This window comes from Vitis vinifera, chromosome 6 (assembly GCF_030704535.1).
Source record: "Vitis vinifera cultivar Pinot Noir 40024 chromosome 6, ASM3070453v1".
Lineage (NCBI taxonomy): Eukaryota > Viridiplantae > Streptophyta > Magnoliopsida > Vitales > Vitaceae > Vitis > Vitis vinifera.
In genome coordinates, this window is record NC_081810.1 from 10,944,208 (window position 1) to 10,958,647 (window position 14,440).

A 14,440-nucleotide genomic window follows, 5' to 3' on the forward strand; every position below is an offset into this window, starting at 1 on the left:
CTAGAAGGAAACAAAGAAGGGCAACCTACTTCTAGAGCAAGGTAGAGGGACTTGACTGAGAACTTTCCACTCTTTGTTTCGGTCCAAAACACCATATCATCCACATCTCTATGCACTCTCTTCCCATGAAGCCGCTCCAAGAATCTTTCTGCCTCCTCCACCTCCCAATCATTGAAGGCTCTTGAAAAATAGGGATTCCAACCCCCCCAACCCCCCTGAGCCAAGGGGTCCCACATATTGGCCACCCACACTTCCTTATCAACAGACAAAGCAAACAAAGAAGGGAATGACACACACAAAGTGGAATCCTCGAACCATCTATCCCTCCAAAATTCACCCTCCACCCATTACCTATAAGGAATTAAATCCTAGAGCCCACAAAATCTCAATCCATCCTTATTCCTTTCCAAAGCCCACACCATGCACCTCTCTCACTTCCCGAGAGCACCATCCCCCTCTTTCTTCCCCATACTTCCCTCTAATTACTTGATTCCACAAGGCCTCTCTCTCATTTGCGAAACGCCAATTCCATTTACAAAGAAGAGCCTTACTGAGATTGGATAGACATTTGACCCCCAAACCCCCTTTCTCCTTACTTAAGCACACTAACTCCCATATTACGAATGTGGCTTTCGCTCCAAATTACCACCTCTTAAAAGGAAATCCTTTTGAATTTGCTCTAGTCTCCGTCTAACTGAGCTTGGCAAGCGCAACAAGGACATAAAATAAATGGGTAAATTCGACAAAGTGCTTCGAATTAGAGTCGCCCTCCCTCTCTTGGATATGTATTGTCTCTTCCACATAGCCAACCTTCTACGAAACCGCTCTTCCACTCCATCCCACACTGTCACTGACTTAAACGGAGCACTCAAAGGAAGGCCCAAATAAGTGGACGGTAGGCTACCCACTCTACAACCAAAATCCAAAGCAAGATCATCAATATTCTCCACCCTACCTATTGGAATTAGTTCACTCTTTTCCAAGTTTATTCTCAACCTCGACATGACCTCAAACCACATAAGTAACCAACTAAGATAGGTCAAATGATCTTGAGAAGCTTGGCAGAACACCAAGGTATCATCTACAAACAACAAATGAGAAATCTGAACCCCTTCTTCACTCGTACCCTTCACCTTACAAGCCGACAGAAAACCTCCATACACAACCCTTTTAAGAAAACAACTAAACACTTCCATAGCAATCACAAATAAATAAGGCGAAAGTGGATCGCCCTACCTCAATCCCCTTCAGCTTTGAAAGAAACCTGTATAGGTGCTATTAACCAGCATAGAGAAGCTTGCATTGGAAATGCATCACATGATCTACCCAATCCATTTCTCCCTAAAACCCTTTTTATGCATAACTGTGAGAAGAAAAGACCAGTCCACATTGTCGTATGCCTTCTTTATGTCAAGTTTGCACAAAATACCATTCTCATTATTCTTCAAGACCGAATCAATGGCTTCATTAGCTATCAACACTGCATCTAGGATTTGTCTTCCCTCCACAAAAGCCCCTTGGGCCTTAGAGACCACCTTTCCAACCACCTTTTTTAGCCTATTGGCTAAAACCTTGGCCAACCACTTGTACAGACTTCCCAACAAACTTATAGGCCTAAAATCCCTTAAATCTTCAGCTCCCTCTTTTTTTGGGATTAAAACCAGAAAATTTGCATTTAGAATTTTAAAAAATTTACCATATTCATAGAATTCCCTTAAAAAACTCATCACATCATCTTTCACAAAGTCCCAAGCAAACTGCCAGAAAGTCATAGAGAAGCCATTAGGCCCCGGAGCTTTGTCCCTACTACATCCCAGCAGCGCACCAAGCACCTCCTCTTCCTCATCTTTTATGAATGGCACCTCCAAAGCAAAAGCATCAAAATTCTCCAAAGTCTCACACTGCAGCCAGGATAAAGGAGGACACCAGTCCCCTGGGTTGGACAGCGAAGATCGAAAAGCATTGACCACCCCTTCCTTGATTTCAGTCTCCTCCGAAAGCCAAACACCATTAATCCTAATTTTTTCTACATTATTCTTTCTTCTGTGAGCATTGACTATCTTGTGAAAGAAACCCATATTTCTGTCATCCTCTTTCAGCCACACTTTCCTAGATTTTTGCCTCCAAGTTTTCTCTTCTAGCAAAACCCATTTTTTATATTCTTCCCTCGCTTCTTTTCTAGCTTCCAACTCCTCCAAAGATAGTTTGCTAGTCTTCTCCTTAGCATCCCAAAATTCCACCTGATTCAGAGCCAAATCCTTCCTGAATTCAACCCTTCCAAAAATATCTCTATTCCACTCCTTCAATTTAAACTTCAAGACCTTTAATTTTTCCACCAAAATAAAACTTGAAGAGCCACTAAAGTTGTCCTCCTCCCACCAAGACTTCATAATATCCTTAAAACCCTCCACTTTTAGCCACATATTCTCAAATCTGAAAGGGGAGGGGCCTCTTCTCAGACCCCTCCATCTAAAAGAATTGAGAAATGGTCAGACACAGGTCTCGAGAGGACACACTACCTTGACCTGCTAAAATGGCAGTCCCACTCATTTACCAAAAAACGATTTAGCCTTGACAATGATTGATTGTTCACCCCTCCACTCCAGGTAAAAGGACCCCCAAGCAGAGTACACAATGTATATAAGAGACAACAAAAATAACATCTCTTTCCTTGGAACTCAACCAATCTACAAAATACTTTCATGGTCATAGAACAATCATCTAAGTACACTTTGGCCCAATCCAAAAAGATACATAATGGAAAATTTGATTGCTTGAACTAACTATTTTGCATCTTCAAATAACCTATTTCTTTCATTCCATAACGCCCAAAATAGGCACAAAAGAGCAACCTTCCAAGTTTTCTTCTGTTTCTTCCCCATAAAGGAACCATGCTTACTCAAGAGATTTCCTTTTACAAAGGAGTGCATTACCTATGTCACTCCAAACAAAGGAAAGACCGACTCCCACATGATTCTCGCTTAAGAACGGTGAAGAAGCATGTGATCAACCGACTCTTTTTCCCTTTTAGAGGGGTAATGGTAATGTCTATTCCTTATAATCCATCAATTTCTTCTGAGTTGATCAAATGTTAAAATCCTTCCCCAAACAACTTTCCTTACGAAGAAATCCACCTTTGTTGGTATTCATTGGTTTCACACTATGCTTGTGGGGAATGGCTCAATTCTTCCTTAGGCTAAGGAAATGCAAAAACATTTGATAGGGAACTTGCCAAGCTTGGTTTCCTTTTAACCTAATCCATCCTTCTCATTCTTTCTAATTGAGCTCAATTTTATTTTTTGGAAAAAGGTCTATGTGGAAAATCAAATCTGGAGATGATCCCACATTGTCTCCATTTGAATAATCTTTTAAGAGATTATCTTGTTTTTAGTTTAAAGTTTATTCAATTTCAATTATTATCATCCAAATTTGAATAATTGTAAACTTTGAGTCTTTCAAAGTTAGTAGCGTAGAAGTAGGAAAGAAATCTGGTTAGATTCCAATTTGAACCGACTTTCAATTTCTATTTATTTAGGCCTTGGTTGTATTTCATTTTTTTTTTATCAATTTTATAGAAACATCAATTTCTCCTCTAATTTCTTACAGTCTACACTCCTTACAAGTCTTTTTTTGATAAGATAAGTATTGTATTACGGGGATACGCTAAAATAGCGACTCAAAATGTACAGTAAAGAGAATTAAAACTCACCCCCTTACAAGAGAAAACAAAAACCTGTTCACAAAGATATACAAAAAACAACCCCTCCCTTAATGTGGACCCACCCAATCTAAAAGTTCCAAAAAAGTCGATGGACCATCTTTTGTAAACAATTTAGTCTCCAACCAAAGTGAGTTAAGAAAAGAAGTTTTCAACCTTTGGATGGACAACACCTCGTCTTTAAAGGCAATTTTATTCTTTGTCTTCCAAACTATCCAAAAAATGCAAACTGGACCCGCTCTCCAAACTAACTTAAAGAAACCGTTCCAACCCAATAGGGTTTCCCTAACCGAAGACAAGAACACCCAAGACACTCTAAAAAGAGTGAAAAACAACTCCCACACTATCCTTTTCTTCTCACAATGAAGAAGGAGATGGTCAATGGATTCCTCTTCCGCTTGACAAAGATAACATCTATTTGCTAAGGCCCGACCTCTCTTTTTAACTTGATCCAAGGTTAGAACTTTGCCCCAAGATGCCTCCCAATCGAAAGTGCCAACTCCATTTGCAAAGGAGGCCCTTATTAAGCGTAGAAAGGCTCTTAACCCCCAATCCCCCTTTTATCTTATCAAGACGCACTATTGCCCATCTTACTAAGTGAGGTCTCTGGTCTAGGGCCCCACCTCCTCACAAAAGATCTCTCTAAATCTTCTCCAACCTTAATTTGACCCCCCTTGGCATTTGTAGAATAGACATGAAGTAAATAGGTAAGTTGGATAGTGTGCTTCTAATCAAAGTAATTCTCCCTCCCTTGGAGATATATTGACGTTTCCACATAGCCAATCTCTTACAGAATCTCTCCTCCACTCCATCCCAAACTGCCACAGACTTGAAAGGAGCACCCAACGACATCCCTAAGTAAGTGGAGGGTAAACTACCCACCTTACAACCAAGCTCGGAAGCTAACTCCTCCACATTCTCAACATTTCCCACTGGGATTAGCTCATTTCTATCCAAATTAACTTTCAACCCTTATATTGCCTCAAACCACATAAGTGTCCAGCTCAAAAAAGTCACTTGGTCCTCGTTGGCCTGGTAGAAAATCAGGGTATCATCGGTGAACAGAAAATGGGAGATTTTTTCCCCTTCTCCCCCTCTACCCCTGACCTTACAAGTCTTAATCGATATGCTTTCTTTTCTTGTTGCAATGCCCGCTTCATAACCGTACTCTGATACCACTTGTCATGGACTTAGGCCTTTCCTAAGCACACGTGCGACACTTAGACAACACAAGCCACTTGTTGCTAAGTTAGCTTTCCCCACATACTTAGTTAGCTATGCTAAGTAATGCACACAACTCGGAAGCTAGGGACATGAAGGAAGCAACACTTGGAGACTTTTGGAAGAATGGAACTTATATTGCACTAAAATGCTTTACAAGGCTAGATTTCTCTCAAGTGTTTGGTGCCTTGGCTAAGAGGCAATCCTCTATTTATAAGCACCCAAAGAACTCTCTGGAACCCTCGAAGGTTCCTTACATCTCTAAAATTCTCTAGAATAACCTATACAAATCCTATGTAGTACAAGACATCTCTGGAACACTTTAGATTTCTCCACACACTTCCGTTGTCTTCCCTCCTCGTGTAGAGATGTGTGAACATCTCTAGGTGGTTCCAAAAACTTCCTACTCTCTTATATAAGCTTAAACGAGGGTCATTTTGAGCAGGTTGTGACAATGTGTACCTAAAGAAGTGAGCAATATTGCTAGTGATGGGGTATATTGACTCGTTAAATTGGTTGTGACATTGGGGGGCTATATACCTTGTGGATGCACACTTGCAAAGTATGCAGGGGTCATTAGAGTTATGATCATTGCCATGACCTTTGAGCATCATCTGAAGAAGGTTGACCTCTAGAAGAAGGGTGACCATGAGAAGAAGGCTAACCACTAGAGTGTTGGATTGTTGATGATTGGTGGATTAGCAATATTGGTAGAAGTAATACGATCACTTTGAAAATCCTGGTTGATGCGAAATTCCTTATTTAATAGAGAAAGGAGGTAAATTGGTAGGATGCTAGTTTTAACCTGGGTTGAGATTGAAGTTTTGAATGGTTTGCTTTCAAAAGAAAGACCATTATGAATATAAAGAAGAAAGATTCATCAAAGAAAGTATAATTGACAAATGCTAGTTGATGAGTGAAGTACTTATTGACAAGCTCAAAACCTTTCTTTTTGAAATTGTATAAGTCCATGAGCAATTGGAGAATGCATGCATGGGAGTGTAATAGGAAAGAGGTTTCTAGACTAGTCCAAACTTGTTGAGGGGTATTACATCCAATGACTTCAGGATGGACTTTTTGGACAGGGAGAATAGTAGCCAATAGAGAAGTTGATCTTAGCATTGCCAACGAGTGAATTTGGGATTCAAGGTGGAGTTTAGTAGCAACTTAAGAGGGCATGGAAGAGATCTATCAAGTTATCAACACAACAAAGAAGCTCAATGGTACAAAGTTGTGGCAAAATTTTGAAAAGCCATAGGTGATAGATATTATGTCCAAGCTTGGTGGGAATCGTGTTGGTGTGATATTGGGAAGAATGGAAAAAATACGTTGAACAATAATAGAGGAGGAAGAGTTGGCATTGGAGCAAGAGACAGATGAAGATTTTAGCAACTGAATAAAATATTTACTCTTATCCTGCTCTAATAGCATATATGGGTAGAGCTTTTCATGTGTTTTATTGAAAGTACAACAACTATAAATATAGGAGGTTAAACCAATCAGGTAAAAAACAATCAGATAGAGATTGCCTCTTTCCACCAATCTATTGGATAGGATGTTATCCTATACTATTCAAATTGACCTTATTAATACATTTTGGCATATAAAATAATATAATTAGGTTTAACTTAATCATTATCTCTACTAGTAATCTTCCATGTGATCCATGAGCACAATCTTGTTAATCTATTTAGTGGTGACGCTCTTGATTAACTTCATGTTGTTATTTCATTTAGTTTTGGACTTAAGTTTTGTGAATTATTATATTCTTATGAAACCTAATTTCATCTTTGCATTTTTGTCTGCTATCTAGTTCTTTTCTAACTCATGCATCATAATCTTTCTTGGATCCATATTCAATATGAATTGTGGTTGGAACGTCTACAGTTTGTCCTGCTTGATTTAGAGCTCGTTTTTTTTAGTGTTCTCTTGGTCTAAGTGCTGGGTTCCAAATATGATTCCCTAACAAACTGATTTCTTTTTTGAAGGAAAGAATAAAATGTAACAGAAAATGCAACCATTTTATGATTCCCTAATCAGAACATGTTTCTTTCTCCCCCTCTTTTTTGGTAACACACAAAGTGGAACCATTTTAAGAGATTTGAAGAAATCTTAAGTTTTTTGAGGAAATTTATTGTTAGCTTGTGACTATTCTACATATATTATTAAAGCTTTTATGTCATTCCTTTCAAAATCATTAATACTTTCCTATACAAACTATTAAAATTTCTAATGATTAATTTAAGAAGTTCTTGAGTGAAACTAATTTTGTATTTGGCATTGAAGTAATGACTGTGGATACAGACAGTAGTATTTCCTGACATAGACATGAGGCATTTAGCTTTCTGACCAAAATCAAAATATCAGGGATGAAAATATTTCTTTGTGAATTTTATATATTTAAAAAATGGATTTATTTTGTTTAACTTTTTTTATTTATTCTTTTTGGTACATGGGAGCATCTTAGAGAAGAAAGGTTTCTAAACAGCATACATTATTCACTTTTTCTATTAGTCATGAAATAAATCCATGTTTCCATTCTCTATGTGTCTCCTTTTTCTCAGTAATATCTGTCTTATCTCATCAAATCATCTCATGACTTTTTTTTTTTCATGACCTAAGAGTGTCTATAATGATCTTCCTAACTCAACTATAGAACCTATTTCCATACGGAAATATTTTTTGATAGGTATTTCCATATGGACATATGAATGCAGGGAATCTTTAACACGATATTGTCCTCAGAGAGAAATTCCAAAGGATTTACAAGTTCTTCAAACACTTCAGCAAATTGAAGAGTTTTCATCAGCTATGTTCTAAAAATCTTCTTTCGTGTTTTAGACTAATAGAACTAATTTTTCAATTTGGGTTGGGAAGTGCCTAGAGCCTGTTCGATCAGTTCAAACTGTCAGAAAAATGGTGGTGAAGGTTAAGTTGAAAGGAGGGGTAGCTTTTGAAGATTCAGTATTGCATAAAAATATGGCCTGTTTTTTATGGTTGGTTGACATACTGTTCTAGTCCCACTGACACTAGTTTTTTTTTGCATATTTTAATATCAAAAGTTGCTCATTCCTTAAAGGACATGCCATTATCTGCTGAGCAATGGATACTTGGTGAGATTCTGGCTAAACAATTGAAGAGAATCTGGAGATGATGGTCATTTGGGTGTTTAATATCTACATTTTTTTTTATCATGCTTTTGACTTCCATTGAAATTATTTCACATTCTGTTAGAACTTCCTCAAGTTTATTGCCCTGTTTGACATGGATTTCTGAAAATGAATATACCTTCCTTAAGATCTTGATGTATTTGTCAATATCAGCTGCTATGCCCTTGGTTGTTGTGATGAAAATAATAGATCAATTTGATGTCTTTTTGTAAAAAATGCAGATACACATGTAAGTTGTTAAGTATGGTATTGTGTTGTGATGCTGAAGACCCTGGCATTTGTCATATTTCAGAAACCTGTACAGTTACAGAGATTCTGAAGAACAGTGATGAGAACTATGAAATGCTGATCATATTTTGAACTTGAATTGATAAACCATGAATTTTTAGAAGAGACTGTTGTCAGTAGCATCGGTTCTTTTAGCTGATTGGCTTACAGAAGCAGTTGTATTATCCTCTGTTTAAGGACAAGCAGCTAAAATTACTTTTTCTAATTTTTTTATTACAAGGATAGCATATCTCTCTCATTTTGCAGTGACAAATGTGGGTTTGCTTTTCATTATGATTTCTAAAACAGTTTGATTAATTTTCAGGTGGCATTGCACTTACTATCAGAAAGAGAAAGGAATGACCTAGCTCAGTTAATTAATGCTATGGTGTCCTTTTCAATAACATACAAGAACATGAAATCTGATCCTCTACCTGGTACCCAGCTACATGAAGCAGCTTCAGATGGCTTGTCACTTTCCTTTGATCCCCCAATTGCTGACTTCGTCACCTTCAAGGTTTGAGTCGTTGTTTAATCTTCATGGTTTTAATGACATTCATTATCTTGTCCTAATGTCTTTACTTTGGCATTGAACAGGGATTTAGTTTGGGTCATTATGCTCTTGGTGTAGCTGTCAAACAGCTTTTGATGCATGAGGTGAGTAATTAATTTCTTGAAGCTGGGGTTCTTGTTGATCATATTTAATAGTTTCATCTCCTTAAGTCAAAGTAAGTTGGCCTGGGGAAAACAAAGATATCTTGGTCTGTAAGGGGCTTGGTTTGGGCTGTAAGGAAAAAGAGAAAAGCCTTCTATCTTTTCATAAGGAAAATTGTAAGGAGTTCTTTTTGAACAGTTTATGCAATGAGATGAGTGAAAACAAAATATAAATGCTTTATGCTTTTTTTTCTTTATATGTAATTTTATTCCCAAATAGAAACTTTCTGTAACAAATTCATAATGTTGTACCATTGACACCTTACAATATGGTTAAAATTGTAGGTTTCTAATATATGTTACAACATGCCTTGGTTTGAAAGAAAACCTCAAGAATGATGGGAAGCCAAATGCATTAAACATCAATAAGGGCAGTCTCATTAAGCTTTTTTTTTTTTTTTTCCTTTTAAGCTCAGCACTTGATGTGTGTGCTTGTTGGATGAGTGTGGGGGAGGATACTATGTTTCAGTTACTTGAGATTGATATCCATGTCAGACACCATACCTGTGTCAATGTCCTTGGTACATAAGATTTTTGAATATTTTGACAGGTTTTCTGATGCAAATTTCAATGTGTGAAATTTTGGCATAAAACCTTACCTAAATGTCAAGGGATGGGATCACTTTGAGTGTTGGACTTCAATGGCCTTGAGCTCTTAAAGCTGTCTAAGTGCATATTCCTTGAGTTTCTTATAAAGATACACATTGAGGCACCAGTTTCTCTTCAATGAAACTGCAACTAGAAGCATATTAGGAGATCCTTTATTTTGTGGTTTGTGTTCCTGTTGTTTTCTTATCTCAAACAAAGGCTCTTGCAAGAGCCTGAATTCTAGAAATTTAAAAACAATAGAACCTACCAAACACTTACGGTTGTAATACAGATCCTTAAACCACCAAGAACTCCTAGGGCTCATAAAACATGGCTGCTCTGCCAAAGACAGTGAGAAATAGATATTTTGCAGACTTAGTGGGGTGGAGCACTGGTTCACTAGTCCCCTAAAGAAAGGGGCCCAAGGAGGGTCAATAATTGGCTATAGCAGTAATGCAACCTACTCTTTTGTTTACAGATTTTTTTTGTTTACTTTCAAGCTTTACTTTAAGGTAAAGAGGAAAAAAGTTAACCTTTTGAAATCAGCTTTGGATTTAGGTTATCATGGTTAAGTAGATTCTTTGATGGTAGTTAAGTAAATGTCTCTCTTCTTCTTACTCCACTAGCTGTTGTGGATCTGTCTCTTTTGTCTTTCCTTTCTTCAGCTAGTGCTGTTATGTTCAACTTTGCTTGACCAGCCATCCATTGGCTTCCTTTCTTTCCCTTCATTAGTATTAGCAAAGTATCTTGACTGTTTCAATGAGCTTTATGTAGCCTTCTTAGCTTGTCTGCTTTAGTAGCTTGGACTGCCTTGCTTGCTGGGTTTTATGTGGTATTATTTCATGCTCTGTTTGAAATGCCATAGGCACCCTTGGTAACCATATCAAATATAAACAAATGTTTCTCAAAGTTTTCCTCATTCTACTTCGATATCCTTTGTTATCGTCTATTGGGCATTTATATTATAACATACATGCTTCTAAATTATTGTAATTATGGCAAGGATTTGGTGTGGGGATGAGGAAGCTGCTAGATTCAGTTCCATGTAGCAGAAGAAAATAAAAGGAAAAAAGAAAATCTATGTTTCCATGCTGGAATTCACCTCAAATGAAATAATTATAATTGTTTGATGTATCTGCTGTATGCAAACCTGTCATTGGCATGTCTGCTCTCCTTAGCTGCTTGCAAACTGGAATTTCACCTCAAATCAAATTCTGTATTTCAGATAGAAAAGAAAAAAATTTTGCAAGGAAGCATGAGCAAAACTATGCATTCAACTGATGGAAAACGCAGAGAGAACTGGGCAATGACAACAGAGGAAAAGAGCCGAGCTCAATCTGGCAATGTTAGTCATGCAGCTGGATGTGCTGAGAACAACATAGAAACAGCAAAGAGTAAGGCCAGTACTTCCATCGTTTCGTCAGCCTCTGGTTCTTGTGGAAGTGCAGAAGCCAGTGTAAAACTAAAATCTTCTAGAGATGTGAAGAAGCCTCCTAGGGGCTCTACTTTCTTTGATAGGTATTATCTTGTTCTTGAGATCATTTTTGTTTTCATACCCGATTGCCACTGTTATTAGTGAGTTGGAATTGAAAGTCAACTTGAATGTTAACTTTACGATCATGTCATCATGATAACTTTTATCAATATTGATTTTTGTTTCCTTAAAAAAAGAGATGTTCCATGCCAGGTTGAATATTAAGCAAGATTTCATGGTAATGTAATTTGTTTCAGATAATCCCTTTTGGTTCCTGATTTTTCTTATTCATTCCAATCCAGGTTCAAAAAGTTGAGCAGCAAAGGTTCTCAAACTACTAACCTCATCCAAGAGCCAGTAACACTGGAGAGAGATTCACGTCCTCTGCTATTTAAGTTTAACGAGGTAAATAACTGTTCATGGTCCTTCAATTTAATCATTACCTTTAAGTAATTAGGTTTTTATTTTTTATTTATTTTTCAAAATTATGTGCATTTTAAAATGACCAAAAAAGGGTACTGAGCAAAATATTTCTGAGAATAAACAGTTTTTGCACTGGAAGTGAGTTGTTAGATGCTGATAGTATCCAAGTGATACTTCCTTAGGTACTGGAGCTAATGCTTGTATGTTGGGTGTTCATGGATAATGTAATGCCTTAAGAGTTCAATATTTGCATCCAACCATTTAAAGACTTGCATTCAAGTTGACATCTTCCCCCTTCCCTCCCCATGAAAAGAAAAAAAGGCAAAAAGGGAAGGAAAAAAAGTGGCGATTAAATATTGTAATATGGTGCATTAGGGACACTCTTGTGTCGTGGATGCGTTTGCTTATTCAGTTCTTGTTACATAGTTGCATCTTGGATGCAATTGCATACACAGTTATCATACATAGTTATCTCTAGGGATGGCAATGGGTCAGTTTTTTTGGGCGACTTTTCTTGCCTTGAACTCCAGTCTAGGGCAGGTAGGGTATGTGAATGTTCTACCATGGCCTGCCCCGGATACAATGTTATTTTAATATACTGCCTTAGATCTGCTGAGAACTACAAAAATACCTTTTTTTTTTATAGGTAAAAAGTCTACATTAAACCTATGAAAATACCATTATAATATATATATATACACACACACATATACATATACCCATACGCGCACGCACACACACACTATGAAACAGCCCTAACCCTCATTTCTTCATTTTCAAAAGCAACCCATTTCACACTTTCTCATTTTCCTAGAGCCATGATGTTCATTTCCTTTTCCAGCCACTTCCATGTTCAACTCTTTCCAGTTGTTGTCTTCATTCCTTTCAACCACTACTCTTAGTTCTCACAAATTTGGCTTTTTGGTCTCTTCCATCTTATGCTTTATTATATATATATTTTTCATTTATTATGTTTTCTAAAGCTGTTAATTAAAAACCATTTTTTTTATTTGATTTTTTTTGTTTTAAGGTTGTATTTCTTTTATATATATATATATATATATATTTGATAGGTAAGGTTGTATTTCTTATATTAGTTTGATTGGAATTTTTTTTTTGGATTACTTTTGTAAAAAAAAAATGATATTCAAGTTTGAGGTGCTTTTATTTGTGGGATCAGAATTTTTTGGTGGTTTTGGTTTACCAGGTTTAGCTTTTTACTTAAAAGTGAGATCTTTTTACATTTTAGATTTTTCTAAATAACCTAGTCATTTCTTTCATATTTTTCTTGATTTTTGATTTATTTTTCTTTCCAAACCAATAGGGTTGCATGTTCTCCCAAATAACTTGTTGCAGAAATTGTTTTCAACCTCAGTTTTGCCTTGCCTTGATCACAATTGTAGCCCTGGCACCACCCAAGTTTGTGCTAGGGTTTTATTGTTTTTCATCAGGGGTGAGGGGGGCATGCCCTGTCTTGAACCCACCCCACAGACCTTCCTAGTTACCTCTAATTTGGGGAATATATGGCAATGGTGAGTAGTCCTAATAGAGTCATTAGTTATTAAATGCATTGACCACCGGTATCATGCTCTTTATCATAGCTTGATAGATAGCTAAATAAAGTTATCTTGTGCACAAATGTACAAGCCCAAAATACAACTAATTTATTCTAATATGGGTTTCAACTTAACAGTTATCTTTGATGAAGTGCATACGATGAACTAGCCTCTCATTATCATCTCCTCTGTGGAACGATACTGTCATAAGCCTCTTGGCAGCTAGGAGTATAAAAGGAAATAAGCACATGGGTTGTAATCCATGATCACTGATAATTTTTAATTTTGTTCCCATTTTCATGCAGGGTTTTACAAATGCAGTTAAAAGGCCAGTTCAGATTCGTGAATTTTTGCTATAACTACTGGGATCATAATTATTGTAAGCACTAAAATGGTGCCTTTTCTTTTCTTTTGTTTGTCACATATAAGATGTAGATCTGTGCTCTTTTGCTTAACCCCCAATTCCAAAGACATATAAGTTATCTCATGGGACGCTGCTTGACGACAATCTATACGTTTGTTTTTTTTTTTTTTTTGGTTTTAAAAGAGAGGACAGCAATGATACGCCTTTTAATCCCTTTTGAGTAGTTGAATTTTCTGGATCTTTTCATTCTTTACCATACAAGAGTACAACATTTTTCCTTTTTTTCTGGTGTGTCAGGAAGACAAGATGCGGCAGGAACACTACTTAAACTGAGTTCTACATTTGGCTTATATTATATTGAATCTGCGTCAGTGTGTCTTTACCTTTTTCTGTTTTCATAATACCTGCTACATATATTCTTCAGCCAGTGTAAATGCTGCTACCATCTGGTGGGTGGGTGGAGGTGAAGCCGATGGTGATTTCGATACCCGCTAAGACCTAAAACTGCCCATTTCGCCAACTTCCTCTCTAGGCCCATGCCAAAGCCTTTTGACTTTCTTAAGGGCTGGGAGATTGTGGCGGTTTTTTTGTTTTGTTTTGTTTTTTTTTTTAATACACTTGAATTTGTTTTTAATTTGAATAGAGCAAAATGTGTGTTTAGGATAGTTGGTCTCTTAATTAGTGTCTCAAATATTAAGGTTTTTATTTTATTTGATTGAGTGTTAAATTTTATATATTTTCATCGAGTAAAAGTATATATATATATATATATATATATATATATATATATGTATAAAATAGTAATTTAATACATTTCCAAATATTTCAAAATATCAAAATTTATTTGTGACACTAAGAACTTGGGGACCAAGAGCACCACGGTCATTTCATGTGTCAAACTTGGGAATCCAAAGCATGAATGATTTTAATTGACAAATCCAACAT

The 14,440-nt window shown here is 36.7% G+C and overlaps 1 protein-coding gene across 2 annotated transcripts in view; it reads left to right on the forward strand.

Moving 5' to 3' along the window:
• LOC100244400 (uncharacterized) overlaps window positions 1–13,866 on the forward strand; it is a 44,309-nt gene extending 30,443 nt beyond the window's left edge. The window contains exons 19-24 of one of the 2 annotated variants that reach the window (XM_019218085.2): window positions 8,702–8,893; window positions 8,974–9,033; window positions 10,904–11,196; window positions 11,455–11,557; window positions 13,437–13,510; window positions 13,793–13,866. In XM_019218085.2, coding sequence (XP_019073630.1) covers window positions 8,702–8,893; window positions 8,974–9,033; window positions 10,904–11,196; window positions 11,455–11,557; window positions 13,437–13,490 — 702 coding nt within the window. In that variant the 3' untranslated portion in view covers window positions 13,491–13,510; window positions 13,793–13,866. Of the gene's footprint in view, window positions 1–8,701; window positions 8,894–8,973; window positions 9,034–10,903; window positions 11,197–11,454; window positions 11,558–13,436 lie in introns of both variants that reach the window. The other variant, XM_002265343.5, reaches the window with a different exon arrangement.
• The last annotated feature ends 574 nt before the right edge of the window (window positions 13,867–14,440 follow it).